This window comes from Eutrigla gurnardus (genome assembly GCF_963514095.1).
Source record: "Eutrigla gurnardus genome assembly, chromosome: 22".
NCBI classification, from domain to species: domain Eukaryota; kingdom Metazoa; phylum Chordata; class Actinopteri; order Perciformes; family Triglidae; genus Eutrigla; species Eutrigla gurnardus.
Window position 1 is genome coordinate 18,410,620 of NC_139933.1, and position 18,540 is coordinate 18,429,159.

Here is an 18,540-nt window from a genome sequence, read left to right on the forward strand (position 1 = left end):
GGAGGCAACAGAGTGGCAACTGGAACCAAACAAACAAGTATACGCGGCAAAAAAAGGGGCGAAACTTGACAGGAAAATGTGTTTTTTGCAACAGTAAAATAATATATGAAATAGTAATAATAAGAAATGAAATAATATATAAATAAACAAGGTTGCCGATGAAATTGGAATACTTATCAAATGTCTTGTCTTTTATAGCACCAAACAAATGTTATGAATTAATTAATTTCACCCTGAAAAAGAAAATATTCCCACTTTATGGGCAACTGTGTATTATTAAAGCACATTCTCAAATTAACAGTTAATGCATGAACAAATGCATAAAAATGACTTCCACCAGATGTCCATAACCTGACTTCTCATCTTTTTTCCCGCCTGCTGAGATGTGAACTATGATGCACAGTCACGTCAGACTCAGTTCGCAGGTTAACTCCTTTTGACAATAAAGCAATGTGTAAACTGAGGTTTCGCTTGTTATTTATTCCACCAGAAGCCGAGGAGAAGATGTTATTAGTGATGTATTTCATCTCCTCCTCTTCTCTTGTCTCTTCAAACTTGCCACCAGAGCTGGCCCGCGTGCATATCATAGCGTCTGACGGCTGCATATCAAACACCGAATTCACACTCATCAAAACCCCACAGCTCAAACGTGGCGTCAGACGAAGCCTTCTCTTCTGAGTAGAAAGAGACAGGATGGTCTATTGATCGCTACTGATGTCGACTACAAGCCTGGGGTTCAGTAAAGGTATGTTGTGAGGATTTGAGCTGCTGCTGATGCTGCTGCTGCTGCCGGAGGTGTCAGGACGACGGTCTTCTAACGACATACATGCACATCAGCTGTGGACAAACCCTGTTTCATATGTGTGGGCGTTTGTTTTTGCACAAGCTGTACATCAGGGTCTAAGTCAGGGACACAGTGTTGTGTGTTTGCTCAGTATTTACATTGGAATGCAAGCATTTATTTCTATTCATTTATTTGTTTCTATAGTGTCAAATCATAGCAGAAGTTCTGTTTTTTATGTTTAGTAGAACGCCTGCGAGGGAACTCGAGGATGATGGCAGCATTGAACAAGACACAGAGAGTTCAAGAACAAACACTTTGTGCTCAGGGTAGTAAATGCCTAATTAGTAACCACATTGTAGAGAACAGTACGGAAATAAGTAATAGCTGATGATGAAGCGTTCTCATTAACAGATCCGTAGGCCGAAATGGTTCAACAACTGTGGTTTATTAGATATTCACTTTGATGTGTAGAGGATAACAAATACATAAGGACGTGTCCAGATGGATTTTGCATCCATTGACTTATCCATCCACAACTCTGTAACTCTGTTTTAACCTGAGCAAGACATCCCTTAATGTCTTGCATGTGGTCCAGAATGCAGCTGCAAGGCTTTAGAACAGGTCCAGGCAAACGTGTCATCAATCAATGATGTTGAAAATCTACACTATATTTGTAAAACAACACAGAGGTTTTATAGTTGGAACCAAGATGGCATATTTTATGACTCCTTTCAACCTTGAAAAAGGCAGCTCATGCCAGATCCACTTCCTTCGTTCTTACCTTTCACAATAAAGGCCCTTAATATATACACTGCAGACTGCATATAACTGAACTCAAACTCACTCAGAGCATTCACTAAGGCAACTCAATACAGTAGTTTACAGTAGCTAAGTCTATGTAACCATTTTACCTCAGACAGACTGCAAGAAGCCGCTCTGGCTATTATTAATAGTCAAATAATTCCATGAAACGTTCAAAACGTACAGGTATTGCATGAGCAGCCTGAGATAGCATGTTTGTCAGTGCCATAGAGCTCCATTATTGGCCAAAAACAAGCAAAACGACATTAATGAGAAACACTGGGTGGTGAGCCAATCCCATATATATGGACCCGCTGCACTCAATCCTCACTCAATACATGGCTGAAAATAGTGCCCAACAAAGGCATCTACACTACTTGAGTATATAACAATTACAGTGCCCAGCAGTTTTAGGAAATTAAATTAAATAAAAACCAGAGACAGACTAACACATAGCTGGTTTTGGCAATTTGTTGAAAAGAAGAAAAATATAGGCCAGCCATTTCCTACGAACAACAGCTCAAGACCTACCAATTTAAACTACACGTTGTTTCTTTTTTCACTCTTTCAATGTGTCTATATTTCACTCTCTTTTATGGTGAAGGACATCTCTTCTGAAGAAGTGCTACATATAATGTTTTATGAATAACTTCCGTCTATGTTTGTAAAGGTACCCTTACCTGACTGTTACACTGGGGTCGTGTGTGACTCCACAGGTCATAGTGGCTTTAGTTCCTTTGATAACACTCTGGTCTTGTGGGGGGGTGGTGATCCTGGTGCGAGCTGTGGAGACAAAAAGTAACTAAGGGAAGAGAACACAGCTTACAAGCCTCCTACCTGAGAAGAACAATATTAAAAAAAACATCAACATGAAGTTGAGATCAAATGCTGCTGTTTTTTATTTAGTTTTTTGATGGCTTCTTGCAAAAAACCCCTAAATGATGACTCCAAACCTGCACAGGAGGATGCTTTTGTCTCGGAAGGAATTGAATGCAGCTCTATTCATGTATGGCCAAACGTCGTTCCCCAACAAGCCAATACAGTTAACTTCCTGGGTTTATTTTGCCACACAACACTAGGCATGTGTGTTTTTTTTGGTGGGGTTTAGCTCAGGAGGTAGAACAGGTTGGCTGGCAACCGCAAGATTGCCGGTTCGATCCCTGGCTCCTTCTAGCTGAGTGCCTGGTGTCCCTGAGCAAGACACCTCACCCTAATTGACTCTGCCGTCGGTGCGTGAATGGGTGAATTTCAGGTATTCCTGTAAAGCACTTTGGATAAAAGCGCTATATAAATGAGGCCATTTACCATTTTTTTAAAAGGTTTGGTTTTTGTCCATCTAACGCTGCATGCTCACCCCAGACCACAAGGTCAGCGGACGCCTCGTCGATGCCCCTGGAGTTGCTCGCCATGCAAGTGTAGGTCCCGGCATCGGAGATGTGTGAGGGGGAGATGAGTAGGCTGCCTGACTCGAGCAGGGTGAACCTGGGCAGCTGCACTGAACCGCTGGCCAACACACGCTCACCTTAAGGACATACACAAATACAGAAAAGGTAGACAGAATGGAAGGAGAGAGAGAAAGAAGGAGGTGTTCAGGCACAGAGTAGGAGAGGATGGGATTGTGATGAAAAACAAGAACAGTGTTTCTCTGATCTGCTGTTGGGATCCAAACATGGAATCCAATCAGGCTTTATTTGTAAAGCCATGGCAAACTATGTTACCACGCGTAACAGATAACAGACATCACAATCCGATGGTGTGTGTGTGTGTGTGTGTGTGTGTGTGTGTGTGTGTGTGTGTATGTGTGCATGTGGGTAACAGAGACCTTTCTGCCACGTGATAGCGGGTCTCGGTGCTCCAGAGGTCTCGCAGTGTAGGATGACTGACATGCCGTCGATCACAGTGCTGTCTGAGGGTCCGGCAGTGATATTCGGGGCAATGCCTGAGGGGAGGCAAGCACACACACACACACACACACACACACACACACACACACACACACACACACAGAATAAAGAGACAGATCAGTACATTAGAGAGTAAAGGTAAAAGGGTTATAGAGGTGAGAGAATAAACATCAGTAGCAAAACCCTCTTCAAACGTTTCTCTTGTAAGCGTCAGTCTGCTGCCTCTCAGTGTTTAGTCAATGCTTTGTCCCACTAATTCTTCACGGATTGACACAGCCGTCACCTCACTGCCACAACTGTCTGCTGCCGGCCTATTTTTTTGGACCCGCAGAGGTAGCATATATAAGAAGAGGAAGAAAGGAAAATGAATGAGGAAGAAGCATAGAAAGAGGAGCCAATATGGAGATAACTGAAATATCCTCGTTTCTGACATGCAATAAATCACAGCTTTTATAGGATGACAGAAAAGTGTATCGCTCCCCGGGGAAAGACGGAGTAGGGAGTTTGTCATGGAAGCAGTGTTGATCGGGGCTCGGGGAGCAGGACAGAGGGAGAAGTGGGGAAAAGAGAGGCGATAAGATGAGATCTGGAGGGAGGAGAGAGAGAGAAGAAGACGAGACAGTGTCAGTGAGAGAAAAGAGAGGGAGACAGGGATGGAAGGAGTGAGAATACTTATTTTATTGTATTAACAGTGAAAGTCAGTTTTTTTCTTGGAAGTAAAAGCCATGGTGAACAGGTTTTTCTTCCAGATTTAATGTCCCCAGTTGAGTGTTTCATCCATTGGCCACCATAGTCCCACATCATAGTGTTCAGTCAGGTCCTTGGGAGACGAGTAGTCGGCTAGTAGTTCTTTGCTGGTATACAGAAGCAGGTTCAAGTGCATTTGCAGATTTGTTTTTGCAGCGTTTTAATTGCTGTCTCAGCAAATGCTATTTATAAACCGGATTTTAAAATAGATTCTTGTTCTTTTATTTGATGGACAGCATTTAAATAACAAAAATAAGACTAAGGGTCTGCAGCCATGCTATCGGCTCTGTGAGGCTGTATCTACTTGTTAAATGCTAACAACAGTATGCTGTCATGCCCATAACGATGATATTAATATAAAGATGTTAGCAATTACAACTGGGCTTTTTATGCATTTGTCAAGGGGCTCGAGAGCTACGTAACAATGTTATACTATTCATACACATTTTACTAGAGGTGGGAGAAATAAGCGATTCTATGATACATCGCAGTGCTTTGTTGAACGAGTCTGCATCGATGCAGTAAAATTTATAATCAATTATTATTATTATTATTGTTATTATTATTATGTTTTGTTTGTTTTTTGGCAATCTTTCCACACTCTATGTAAGAAATGTAGCACGTCAACTGTATCATACAAATATTAATTGGTTTGAAACATTTCAAAATAGAGATGATGCATGATGATGCTATATTGAACTATAATAGCAGTATTTATCTGTGCAAAAGACATTTCTTGAAGTGCTGCTTGAGGACTCACTTGTAACAGCCAGGTATGTGTTGGTCTGAACTTCTCCTGCCAAATTTCTGGCAAAGCACTGGAACATCCCGGTGTCATCAGGCAGGAGGCCGTTGACCTGAAGGCTGCCTCCCACCAGCACCCTGTACCTGGGCATCTTCACCGGGTTGATGGGCAAGGCATCCTTGTACCACACGATGTCTGGCTGGGGGACTCCTGCCGAGTGAGCAGGAGTGGGAGGGGGTGAAAATAAGTCATGCTTCTTTCTTTTCATTGCATTTTTCAGAATAAAATTGCATAAAATAAATAAATGCATTGAAATTGTTGCTAAATGTTTCTGAGTATTACTATTTACATGGAAGCCATTTTTGTTTTACCTCCTGACATGCTTGCAGTAAAATGCACACATATCATACACATTCATTCACCTCGTGCCTGACAGGGAATGTCCACAACCTTCTCCATCTCCGCTGTGATGTGTTTCTCCGGTTCCTTCATAAACTGTGGTGGTTCTGAGTGACAGAGGGAAAATGGAAAGGATAGGACAGGATGACAGTTTGATAAGAGAAGGAGCAGGACTGCACAACTGCACCTGTAATCATTGCAACTTACAAAGTACCTCAGGTAAATTACAAAGGTAGCATGCTGTGTTAATCTTTTTGAAAAGTAGTAATCTTGTGAAAAGTTTTTTTGGCAAGAAACGTGACAGAGACTGGTTTAACTTTTTCCTTTGTTTTCATCATTTTCATCTGATTCAGGCAGGGGAAAAGGAATAAAATGGTACATTGACACTACGAGCAAAATAAAAAAAAAAACAGAAGTTTAAATGCAGAAATCAGTAACTGGTACACTATGTAAATCATTCACACTCTGGGAAGAAGAAAAGCTGTATCAAGGGAAAAGTTCACCACACCTTTTCCTTCCATTACAACCTTAAACATCAGAGTGTTCCAGCAGGGTGGAATGAAAGTGACACAAGCAATGCTATTTAACAGTTTCTTGAGGCCAATCATGAGCTTCCTCCCTTTTAAATCAATAACGATTTCTCCTCACCACCTCTTGACTTCACAGCCAAAGCTTTGCCATATTCATATCGTATATATATATCATTTTCCAGTTCTTTTGTTTGAACTTTCAAACCTTGAGGCAACATTTGCATGATGCACCGTATGTAGCTAAAATGAGATACATGTTTTTCTTTTACCATGGAGAATGTCATGCTGTTATGAAAGCGCATACAGCAATTATGCATTATGACTAATCACATCATGTTCTCTTTACCTTGTGCACAATAAAAAACAATACACAATAGCAATATATCAAATTGTAGTGAAGAATGAAAAGGGAAGGGAAAAAAATCATATACAAAAGGCAAGAGCATAAACATTTGAAGGTGAGTGCTGCAAAACAGAAACATGTGGGAAAGGAATGATGAACCTATTCTGACTTGGCAGCAGCAACGATACTGACGCTTTCATCAAGGCTCATTAGGATGCGGACGTTCCCTTAATGTTTGTGCTTTCACTCCTATGTTTTTATACCTATGTCTACCTTGGTGAGAGGTAGACGTTTATATGAAAGTGTGGTAGCATTTATTTGTAGATACTAAAGAACAAAACGGAAACACGTGTAATTGGAAGATATTGCCACCTGCAAATGTGTATGTTTAAGTCCTGCTAGAAGTACAAAGTGATAGTACAAGAGAAAAAAAGCAAACAGACGAGAGCATATTTCAGCTTCTAATTCTTACCGAGTACATGCAGATAAGCCCCAGCACTGACTGAGGGCACACTGCTGCTGCGGAGAATGGCTTCGCACTCGTAGAAGCCGGCATCGCTCACCACGGGACTGAGGATGGTCAGCCTGCGGTTGAAGTCGCTCAGACCGCTGGTCACCAACACGCCGTTCTTCCGCCATGAGATGCTCAGCTTGATAAGAGGCCTACAGGGGGGAAGGGAGAGTTTCTGATATGACGTAAACTCACCGTCTCACTGAGAATTTAGTGTTTTGTGCTTAATGTAAAATTATTCTGGCTGATTATATCTGGCTGATCTGATGCCAACAGTTGTGTCATTATTGAGTAGCCTGTTTTGATACTACATATCTACTCAATATACAAGAACAAGTCTAAAAAAATGTACAAAACAAACGCAAATATATTGGATTTAAAAGCAGTTCTCATTCAACAAACAAAGAATATTTAACAGATTGTGCAAAAAACAAAAATCCAAGTGTATGTATGTATGAACAAAACTACTATCATTATTTTCTAAATCCTGATACACATTCAGACCATATATCTAAAGTGTATGCACAGCGGGTTAAAGGGTCATTTCACCCAAAAAAAACCTAGAAATTCCCATCAGATCATCCTTGAGTCCAGGTGGACATTTGCGCTAAATTTGAAGAGATTCCCTCCAGGCGTTCCTGAGGTTTACAAAATGGACCAGGCGGACAGAAGGATAGATGGTATTATGTCCGTAAAGCAAAAACATAATTATATTCATTCTAAACATAATGCCTCTGGCTCAGACTGTTGCCGGCAGGGAGGCCTCCCTTACCACTAGTCGTTGCAGCCCTACAGACAGTTTGGTTTCATTTGGTTTTGAGGCACCAACTTGAAATGAGCAGCAATGAAAATTTTCCAGAATCAGTGTTCCTACTGCTATGGATACTCTACAGAAATGAAACTACGTTTTTAAATAATAATAATAATAGAAAGAAAAAAATGCCGCTATGAAATCTCCTGTTCTGAATTACCCTTACTGATTTGAGTGAAGTGATCCTTTAAAAAAAACAACCGCTCTACAATATGAGCCCGCGGTTCTAGCATGTTTACCTGGCGTTGGCAACACACTCCATTGTGACCTCTGAGGTGCCTGTCACCACGCTGGTGTTCCTGGGAGGGATGATGATGGTGGGGGCAATGGGGTCTGCTGGACCTCCCACATCTAGACAGACAGACAGACAGGTCGCCACACACACATACCAACAAAAACACACACATGTGGAGAGGTTAAGCAGAGAGCAATGCTCTTGGTAGATATATATATATATATATGAATATGGTGAGTGCTCTGGACTGGTGGCATCCTATACATTTCCTTTCAACCCAGTGCACTTGGTGGGTGCTCATCGCCGTGACATATTGAAACTGACCAGTGAACACAGTGTATCTGAGTTGTGACAGAGTGATGAGCCGAATAGGACAAGACAATGCACTGACTGTGTATAATAAAACGTCTGCTGGAGAACCAGAAACAGATAGAAAAACGCTGCCTGACAAACAAAAAGCTGAAGGGATAAATAGGCTGCTGCACGTACGCGTGGACATATATTCTCATATGTGTATTAAATCCTGCGTGTGCAAACTAGTTCATGTCTGTGTGTGTGTGTGTGTGTGTGTGTGTGTGTGTGTGTGTGTGTATGTGTGTGTGTGTGTGTGTTGTGAGCATCAGAGACAGACAGCCGATGGCAGTTGAGAGCACAGTGTGTGCGTGTGCTGCTTGAGATGTGTCATGTCTGCGATAAACTCACACTGATCCGTCAATCCCATCATGCCCTGGGAGTGTGCTTGTGGCTGCATATGTCAGATGTAGCTAAAGGGGCCTGTCATGATTCAATCCAACCAATCTTGGGTCATTAGATGCTGCATGTGCGCACCCCCTTCCCGTAGACACATACACACCTTAAATAACGGCAAGGTTTGACTGCTAGTCACCGGGAGAACGCCGCTGCATTCATCAACTGGACGGACGGACCAAATGAGCTGTGCACATAAAGGAATTGCTCAACTTGTGTCCGAAGTTAATATTGAGTTACTCAAAACTTCGTCCGGTGCGAATACTGAAACACAAGAAACACTAGTCTCCTCGGGGGTCTCTGTGACCTTTGCTCTCTTTGGCACGTACTGTCGGGCGCCAGGAAAGCTCGTGGCAAACGCATCGTCAGAGGCGTTGCTGCAGGAACAGCTGCAGTAGCAGATTCCGACAGACACACGTGCACATACAGTAAAAAGCACTCACACACACACACACACACACACACACACACACACACACACACACACAACACAGCCTCCAAGTGTTGGCTCTACCAGCAGCAGGTACATCAGTGTGTGTACGTCTGTCTGTGGGTGGATGTGTAAGGCGTGAGTGGAATGTTCATGTAAATGTATAGCATACATTACTGAGAGCTGCCAAGTTAAGGCCTCCTGCTAGGCTCTCAATCTAACCTGTACCAGTGTGTGTGTGTGTTAGTGTGTGTGTGTGTGTGTTCTCGCACTAGTATAATCAACTCTTCTCCACGTGTACCGCAGGCTATTTCTGCTCCCATGTGTCGTCAACTGTAATGTCTTTGCCTCGCCCTCCTCATTTCCTTCCACACTGAACTCCAGTCTACCATGTCATAAGCTGCTGTCTGTTAGGTTTCCACTTATATTTCACTCTGCTGAGCTGAAGCGGACCAAATTGGTTTGACTTGTGTATTTTTTGTTTGTTGTGGTTGTGGCAGCTAAGGATGCTGGCGAATATGAGGAAGTGCTTGGCAGTAGAACAGCCTGTCTGTGTCCCTGTCCCCCGAAAGTACCGACACACTCCAATGCAATACTCCCCAAGTAAAAGTCCTGCATTCAAAATGGAATAAATGCACAAGTATTATCAGCAAAATGTACTTCTAATGTAAGTATCAGATGTATCCACAACACACACTAAGGCACATTGTGCTATATTGTCATATATATTATTTGCAGTGGTGAAATGTACATTTACTCAAGTAATGCTTTAAGTTGGGCTGAGTTTCACACAAATTACACAAAAGCACCAATTGAAATGCCCTAATTTAATTTAAATCTTGTTTTACCATTGATCGATCCATCCATCCATCGTCTACCACTTATCCTGTATTCAGGGTCCCAGGGGGCTGGAGCCGATCCCAGCTGTCATTGGGCGAAGGCAGGGTACACCCTGGACAGGATGCCAGTCTATCACAGGGCTGACAACCATTCACGCTCACATTCACACCTACGGTCATCAATGAACCTATCCCCATCCTGCATGTCTTTGGACTGTGGGAGGAAGCCGGAGAACCCGGAGAGAACCCACGCTCACACGGGGAGAACATGCAAACTCCACATAGAAGGAACCCAAGCCCGACCTGAGAATCAAACCCGGGACCCTCTCGCTGTGACACAACAGTGCTACCCACTACACCACCGTGCAGCCCGTTTGAACCAGAGATGTGCTCTTGAAATAATAAAAAAAAAAACATAAAAATGTACATTTACATTTAGGGCATTTTGCAGACGCTTTTTTCCAAAGCGACTTACAATAAGTATATTTGTCAAAAGAAAGAAAGAAAGAAACCACAACATATCATTGCCAGTAAAGTAAGAGCTAAAAAATAGAAACAAATGTTAGGTCCTCGTCTGAGTAAAGTAGCTGTTCAGCAAGTATACCTTAAGAACAACTATGCTATGATCAAAGTGCTATAGGTAAAACATAGAAGTGCTTTTGTTTGGGGGGGGGGGTGTTAGTGGGACATGCTATGCAGAGTCGAGCTGAAGCCTGAACAGGTGAGTCTTGAGCCTTTTTCGGACGATAGCAAGTGACTATGCTGTCCTGACGTTGGTCGTGAGTTCGTTCCACCAATGAGGACCAGTACAGAGAAGAGTCTGGACTTTCCTGAGCGATTTGTTTGATTTCAGCGATCACTTATTGACTGAAGAAGTCTCCGTTGACTGAAACCAAATGCACCCATTAGTTGACTAATCGACGAAAGGAAGCAGCCCTAATTTTTAGGGAATTTACTTGAGTATTTCCATTTCATACCACTTTATTCTATATACCTTTAATTCCTCTACATTTAGCGTAACCTTATTTACATGACATCATATGATTAGCTTAACGACACAGTGCTTTTCATTAAGTGCAGCACTTGAGTAGGGGCTGAACGCAATTCATTGCATGATACAATTGTTGCAAGTGCATTGACACTCGCCACCCGTCCAGGCAGAAACAGTTGATTGATCGGTGTGTGTGTGTGTGTGTGTGTGTGTGTATGTGTGTGTGTGTGTTTAAAGTATGTGGTTACTCACTCTCTACTGACAAGGTAATGGGCTGGCTGGTCTTGTTCTCCCCGTTCTTGTCATTTACCGCTTGGACGTAGTAGCGCCCGGCATCTGGCGCCACCGTGGACAGTATGACCAGTGTGTTGTCCAGAGTGATGGCACTGAGGAGGGAGACAAGAAGACAAGTAGAGGGTTTTTCTTTTATGTTAAATACGGAAGATAATGGGGAGGAGGAGTCCAGCGTGGAAAATTCAGAGAAACTATCTTTGGAAACAACGAACACATTATCTGCTTCCAGAGGCAGCGTCGGAGTGCCTCATTAGAGCTAAACATGTTTGGAGTGTGGTTGGGTGTCCACACTTAATCCCACGGCTGTAAAGGGCATTAAACATTTTAACATTTTAATTACACTGTTCAAGCTGCATTAGGTATATCGATTTACAATGTGTAAACACAGCGTTGGTGATGACCGAGCTCAGCAGAAATATTGACAACCCCCCTCCCCTTTTCATGCTTCTCCTTATGGTCCGCTCTGAAATATGATAGCCCTGCATAATAACCCACAGCTTTTAATTGGCTATTTGTACCCCTCCGCTTACAGCGGCCTGCACTTTGGCAGCCAACCACTTCTGGCAGGAAACAATAGCGTCTTCCTTGTTGGCTGCCGAGATGATGCCTGAATAAATAAACACTAATCCATTTTTCAGCAGGTTCTATAGGGACTAATACCTGGTGCCCTGTTGTCTCTATCAAGTTCTCTCTTGGACTTTTCCCTCGTCACTGTAGCAACCAATGAAGGAGAAATCTTCCTTCCTCCCCTCGCCTGATGTTACAGCCCTCTGACTATGTTTACAATCAATATTTTCTTATTATCTGTGCCTGTTCAACAATCTGTCGGTAGATAGGCTGTTCCAACTGGCTGCGTTCCTCCACATACACCTTTTCCTCCGGCCTTATCCCTCCATCTACTGTTCCATCCGACTCCCCATGTGAGGAAGCGATATCTCACAGACACACACACCTACCAAACCACATTTGGGAATAAACTCAGTAATCAACACAGCAGGTAAAATATTGACATTCACCTGAAGAGACAGACATGGTTAAATGCTTGAGTGCAAATCTTGCACACTAGGAAATAAAAAAATCACAGGCCAATTAGAAAGCACGATCTTTCAGAAAAATACAAACTAAGGCTGTAACAACTCATTGACTAAATCCATTAAAGTCATCAATTAAATGGGTCTATGATACATGTTTCATGCTGTGGCAACCTATTATATGAGGGCAGTAAGCCAGCGAATGGTGCACCTTGTGTAGCTCACGTGATGAATAGGAGGAAAGAGACCGTTGACATGGGGCGTTGACAACACCTGACTTCACTGATCCATCACAAAAGGGATAGAACCAGAAACACCAATATCTGATCAAATATATGTTAGATTTCCCTTTTAGTCGCATGGCTGCATCCTGGATGTCCATTGATTTAATTTATTGTTTTTTATTGTAGTAAAAGTGCATTGTACAAGACGAGGAATATGCTTTGATTTTAAATAAATATTATTTTCCTTTTATCTGATAAATAAGCATTTAGTAAAAGTAATAATTGACAGATTATACTGGTTGCAGCCCTTAGAGAAACAAATCCATAGTCGGCAAATGGTTGTCCCCTATCCACCCTCAGTACTCTGTGACATTTCAGTTTGATTTTCTTTCAAGTTCCCAGAAAGATTGGCAGCACAAATGATGTAGGCTAACGACACCTACAAAAAGTATTTGACCCCCTGGAAGAAATGGCTTTTTTCCATAATTTTTGCTGCTTGTTGCTCACCGATGCAAAAGCTTAGAAAATCTGTCATGTACATTTCAGCCATGTTCCTGTTTCACAGCTGATGACCTCCTCCTTCTCTTTTCTTCCAATCAAACCCACTCCACTCCTCCAACCACTCCATCCTGACCTTCATCTCATCAGTGAAGGATCTGCGGTGCCTTGTTAGGGAAGCAAAGAAAAAGCAAAGAAAAACAAACTCAAATGGGGATTGAAAAACGTTTGCAAGCACCAAAAGTATATATAGGAGTGTGCACACATTAAAGGCACCAGGGAGGCAGGTGGTAAAAGCATTGGACACAGCACACAGAGCGTTGTGCTATGCATGCTGGACGCAGCGAACTACCTGTGCTGTTAGCATTTACAGTATGGTGACTTATGAGATCCATCTCTGGACCGCTTTCTCAAAGCAGTCCCAGTCACCGGGCTCATTTGGGATTCCTCAAGCATGCCAAGACTGAAAACAGTCTTCCTAAAGGGATTGGCAGGCTTCAATGGCTGCCGCTTATGATCTGCGGTAAATATTTAATGCTAGCTTGCTGGAGCGGTGACATCCTGGACGCACAGCCATGAATTATGGATCCCTTCAGGGATGTGGGCAGAGCGGAAGTGTCCAAAGCGCTAAATGAATCCCAGGTGACTTTCCCAGGACCTTTCTAAAACGGGGACACAATCCCAGGTTTAGCTTCTTTTTTTTAAACTGTTGCTTAAGAAACTCTGGAAGATGAATATACAGGCCGGTGCTGCAAAGTTATTAATGGCAGAATGACCTGGCGGAGAAAAGCTATTCTCTCTGTTATCATGTCTGGTTATATGAGGTGATCTTACAAACCTTTCCCTCAATTTCTTGTTTCTCGAAAGACCACTCCCCTACTCAATAATTCCTTCTGTAGTGGTTAATACTGATTGTAGTCCGAGAGTATCTAAGTTCACCAAGTCATGCCGAGTCTTGTGGCTCTGCACCTGGCTGCAAAAGACTAATGCAAACTGTATACAAACAATCTGCTTAAAAGTGCTCTGTTTGGCATCTACCTAACAAATCAACACTAAAAAGACCTGTATTACTGGAAAGTTCTATCTAACGCTTGCCTAACAAGAAAGAGTCCCAGGCTAAGGGAGGGGTGAGGGAAGCAGCTATGACTTTTTAGAGAAAAATAGAATCATGAGTCGAAAAAGACATGCAAGTGTGGAACGGACCACCTGATCAGGGCCGGGGAACCCCTGGGACCAACAGCATATGAACTAGTGTAATCCTCAGTTCACCCCGGGGTGTTCGCGATGCTTGTATCCTGTATCGACTATTAAACATCACTTGGCTTGAAGACTGGTTGGCTCTCCTCTCATCTGTGACTCCAAATGTGAGTGTATCTGATAGTTATTTTCTCAAGTATGGACCAAGAAACAGAATACTTGAAATTTTCGCGACAACACTTCAAGCACTGGAAAAAAAATATGTTTCAACAATTAATTTACCATCGTCCAAATAAATTCTTAATTTCATCAATAACAGTTGGAGCAGGAGGCAAAGAGTTTAGATGTTAATGCACTCTCCCCTCAGCCTGCAATCAGGCTGCTGCAGTGGGGGCCACACAAGACTTTGTTGCACAGCATGTGCAGCAGGTCTAACAGCTCCCCATGCTTCCCGGTCCTCAGGGATCAAAGACTACATGATGCAGGAAGTAATTAGAAGCAAGCCAATTATCCTGAGTGGATACTACATGTATATCAAGGGAGCAGGAAGAGGGAGATAAGACTTTGGGTCAAAAACGGTATTGGCATTGTTTGTTCCCCCCCCCCCCCCCCAAAGTAATTTTTTGTTTTACCATGTTGCTTATTTTTCTTTTAATCTATCACATTATCTCTCTAAAGGCATTTTGGTCATCCTTATTCAAATCCTCAGTGGTTCAGTGGTGTTTGAGCAGCTGTCTGAGGCTCTCTTGTAATGATGGCTTAGCACTTATCCGGCATGGTGCAGGGATTTATCAAGACACAGAGCGGAGAAATTTGGACAAATCAGATATGTGTGAACATGCCTCTGTCTGGTTTTTATGTTTATTCCTGCATCTGTGTATGTGTCCTTTTTTATTCCAACCCAATTTCTTTTTCCTATTATTATTCTCAAGAAAGAGCCGCAAGTCCATGAGAGAGGCTGGCAGTCTGGAAAACTGCTTGGAAACATGTTTGGTGTTTGAGTGTGTAGCTGCACGTACAATCCCAGTTTTTCACTGGCAGCCAGAAGCAGTGCCGGTCTCATAAGCAATTACTTTCTTGTGGATCAATTTATTCAATCAATAATGATGATGAGGATTCATGTTTGATTGAAATGAAGAAGAGATGGGAGCATAAATGTTGCATTTTCCACTGGTAAGAGTGCTCAAATTAAGATTTCTGGGGCTGATAACCACGGGGGTCTATTTGATGAAGCCTCCTATTTATATGTGTACCATTAACAACGTTATATATTAAGTAGTGAAAGTAAGAGATGAGAACGTAGCATGAATTGACACATATTTTTATTGGCAGGTGTATGTACGTGCAACATATCCCCCCCCTCTCTCAGGTCCCTTTTATACAGAGATCCAGCAACACTGATATCAAGAAGACCCCTCATTTCACTTTGCTTTCTTACTCTAAACCAAACAAAGCTGCTATAATGCTGCTCCAGTTGTGATTTTTGCGTAGCATGTTGGTGTCTAGTGTATGTGTGTGAAAGTAGCGCCGCCATGCCAGTGGTCTCTATTACGCAGACATTTGTAGCGACTACCAATCAAAATATTTAGAATGATATCATCTGATGTGGTGACCTGTGGCTTTAGCTATTTCATGATTGCTGTCTTTATTTGAACAGATCGTCCCCGGACTCATTATTTTAAACAACTATAGCTTACGAGGATATCTTTGTATCTAGCGACTTTGTCAGTCTGCATGCACGTCTTATTGTGTCAATCCAGCAGTGACCCGTTGTGACAGAGCTGTGCCTGTTCTAACAGACACACGTTGGGGAGTGTTTTGGCATCTGTCGTGGCCGTTCCCTCTCTCCGCCGGGACATGAGGGGCCTAATCGGTCTCCACAGCCTCAGACCTCCATTACATGCAGACAAATGGCTACTGGTCGGCTGACGGCCTCCCCTAGGAGAGAGAGGGGTCGGGAGGATCAAGCAGCTCACATGCCTAAAGTATGGCTCAAACTACAGCCAGTAGACAGATGAAGGCAAAAAGAAAGCTAAAGAGGCAGAAAGGTGAGAGCAAGCAGCAGGCTACTTGACCTACTGCTCAGTGGACCTGGGATGAAAAAGCCAGAGTTCCTGGGGGTGAAGAGATGGAGGAGTGAAAGAGATAAGAAACGTTCAGGGAGCTTTGTTCATGAAGACACCCACTTGTTTTCTCACTGGGAGAATGAACTCGATTTGTGGCTTGCTGTTCATTTTCTGCTTCCCTGTTGCTTGTGGTTAGTTGAGTGTTTAGAAAAAAGTTGAAGAAAAAAACAGATTGCATTCAGTCCTGTATCTGCATGCGTGGCAGTGTGTTGTTCTCTGTCTTGTTAGAGCTGCTTCTCCCTGACACCCTGTGTGACCTGCAAATTGATGGGTTAAGACTAATGCTGGACAGTCTGTCCTGGGGAAATGCAGAGAAGGGGCCTGGCTATTCACTGGCCCTCGTGACTAATGGGGAATCCATATCAGACTGACAGGGCCCTACCATCACAGGCAGGGGCCATTAATTGATCAGTAGCTACAGCGGATTACCAAAGGGAATTGCAATGCGTGTGTGTCAGGGATGTCCTTCTACTGACTCCTCCAGGTCACGCTGCTATGTGTTCTGTCTTAATGGACACTTCTACGAGGTTGTTTTGCAGATAAATCCATGCCCAAGTGTCAATGGAAAGTTTTCTGGGAGAGAAAACAGGTAGCGGGCACTAAGTAGTCGTCAGTGGTGAAATAGTGAGAGGACAAGGCTCCGCTATATCCAGACTCGCCTTCCAGCAAGCAGTCCTGCAATTCCTGGCAAATGTGTTTACTGAAGAAGCCTCTGATTATACACCACATTAAGTCTCCAAAATAACACAACAAATCACAGCAGCTGAGTGGAAAAGGCCCTGCCAAATGCATTCCCATTCAATAAGGGAAGAATAATGACTGTTAGTGCTAAATAAGTTACTTTTCTCCCTGCATCCTTGTCTACATTACAACACAACAAAGACATGCGGACCCCGGGCTGGACCAATGCATTGGTTGGCAGCTAGACCAATGCCTCGCTGCACATTTCAGCAATGAGGCAAAGAAGGACACAATTTCATGAGCCTGGACGGTGAAGAAGAAGACCGTCAGAGAGACACCCCGTACAAGTCTTTGCCTATGCCAAGAACAACAGCTGCAGAAGCCACATGGCAAAGATAGAGCAGTTACAGTGCCAGGCTGGGAAAAGACACAATGCAGTATTCACTTCGTTTTACGTGGGTTTTCCTTTGCACATGAAGGGCCTGGGTGTTGCAGCCTGTCCCTGAGACAATGCTGATTGGGCCTGGGTTCAAATAATCGATTTTCAGACTATAATCGATCTTCATTTAAATGTTGGTTATTAAAATCCCAGGATCGATTTTTTAATATAATGTAATTAACGGGCACACCCCTTCATCCAGCGTCTCTCCTCTCTGTCCGTTACACCGAGGGGCGGGGCTGAGACGTTTATTCTAACTTTTCAAAGTACAACTTTTCTACGAGAATGACTCAGCCTGCAACAATCCGTGTGATGAGCAGCGGCAAACAGAATCTCACATCAGAAACGTTCAGAAATAAACTGATTCACAACTGAAAGTGAAACTTAAATAGCGGCGATTGTGTCTTGTCCTTTCACTACATTCCTTGTTGCAGTTACAGAACTTCCATACAGATACAAATAAGATAGAATGTAAGCCTGACAGGCTGTTGGTCATGTTGTAAAAAGTACATTCATGTTATTGCTTTGGGGTCAATTCTTAAAGTCCCAGTCGGCAACATTTGTTTGATCATATTCACTGAAGCCGACACTATGCTGATAGAACAACATAAATCATCCGGTTTTAGAAAAAAAAAAAAAACATGCCTCTACGTGCACGTAGAGCCTGTTGTTTGTTTTGCAAAAAATCGACAGAGCCCGAATCATCTTGTCCAATCAGCACGCAGGGCTGTGTTCGTGCTCACACAGAGCCCCTCCCCCCTCGGGTCGTTCCACTATCACAGGAGGGAGGCGGAGGGAAGTAGCAATAAGCTTCCAATTCCTCGGTTAAAAAACGAAAATAAGGAAAAAAAAAAGAAAGATGGCGATGGTGCCCGTGATAAAACCAGAGTCAACATCGGACCCGCGTTTCAAAGGTGGTGTGATCTAAGGGATTTCAAAGGGCACAAAGTTGAGGGGAGGGAGCTCGGTGGTCGTGGGGGAGGAGCGTGAGAGTTTTAAACATTCAAAATCTGACAGAGTGCCCTCGATCCGCCGGACTAGCCGACTGGGAATTTTTTTAAGAATGCACAAGGTTAGAGGGTTCCTTGCAAAATTTACAGCATTAGTTTTATGAGAATCTATTTCATAACCAAGCAAAATTGGTATTGTAACTGAAATATCCCTAACCTAATTGATATTGAATCGAGTCGAATCGAATCAGAGATTAAATCGAATCTGGACCTTGTGAATCGG

At 43.0% G+C, this 18,540-nt stretch overlaps 1 protein-coding gene across 8 annotated transcripts in view; it reads right to left on the minus strand.

Annotated features, from left to right (window-relative positions):
* Window positions 1-18,540, minus strand: part of sdk2b (sidekick cell adhesion molecule 2b) — a 278,032-nt gene that overhangs the window by 52,045 nt on the left and 207,447 nt on the right. For all 8 annotated transcript variants that reach the window (XM_084002119.1, XM_084002121.1, XM_084002117.1 and 5 more), the window contains exons 5-12: window positions 11,070-11,203; window positions 7,815-7,926; window positions 6,726-6,916; window positions 5,404-5,487; window positions 4,997-5,191; window positions 3,408-3,524; window positions 2,940-3,107; window positions 2,266-2,368 (exon numbers count right to left, since the gene is read on the minus strand). In XM_084002119.1, coding sequence (XP_083858245.1) covers window positions 2,266-2,368; window positions 2,940-3,107; window positions 3,408-3,524; window positions 4,997-5,191; window positions 5,404-5,487; window positions 6,726-6,916; window positions 7,815-7,926; window positions 11,070-11,203 — 1,104 coding nt within the window. The remainder of the gene's footprint in view (window positions 1-2,265; window positions 2,369-2,939; window positions 3,108-3,407; window positions 3,525-4,996; window positions 5,192-5,403; window positions 5,488-6,725; window positions 6,917-7,814; window positions 7,927-11,069; window positions 11,204-18,540) is intronic.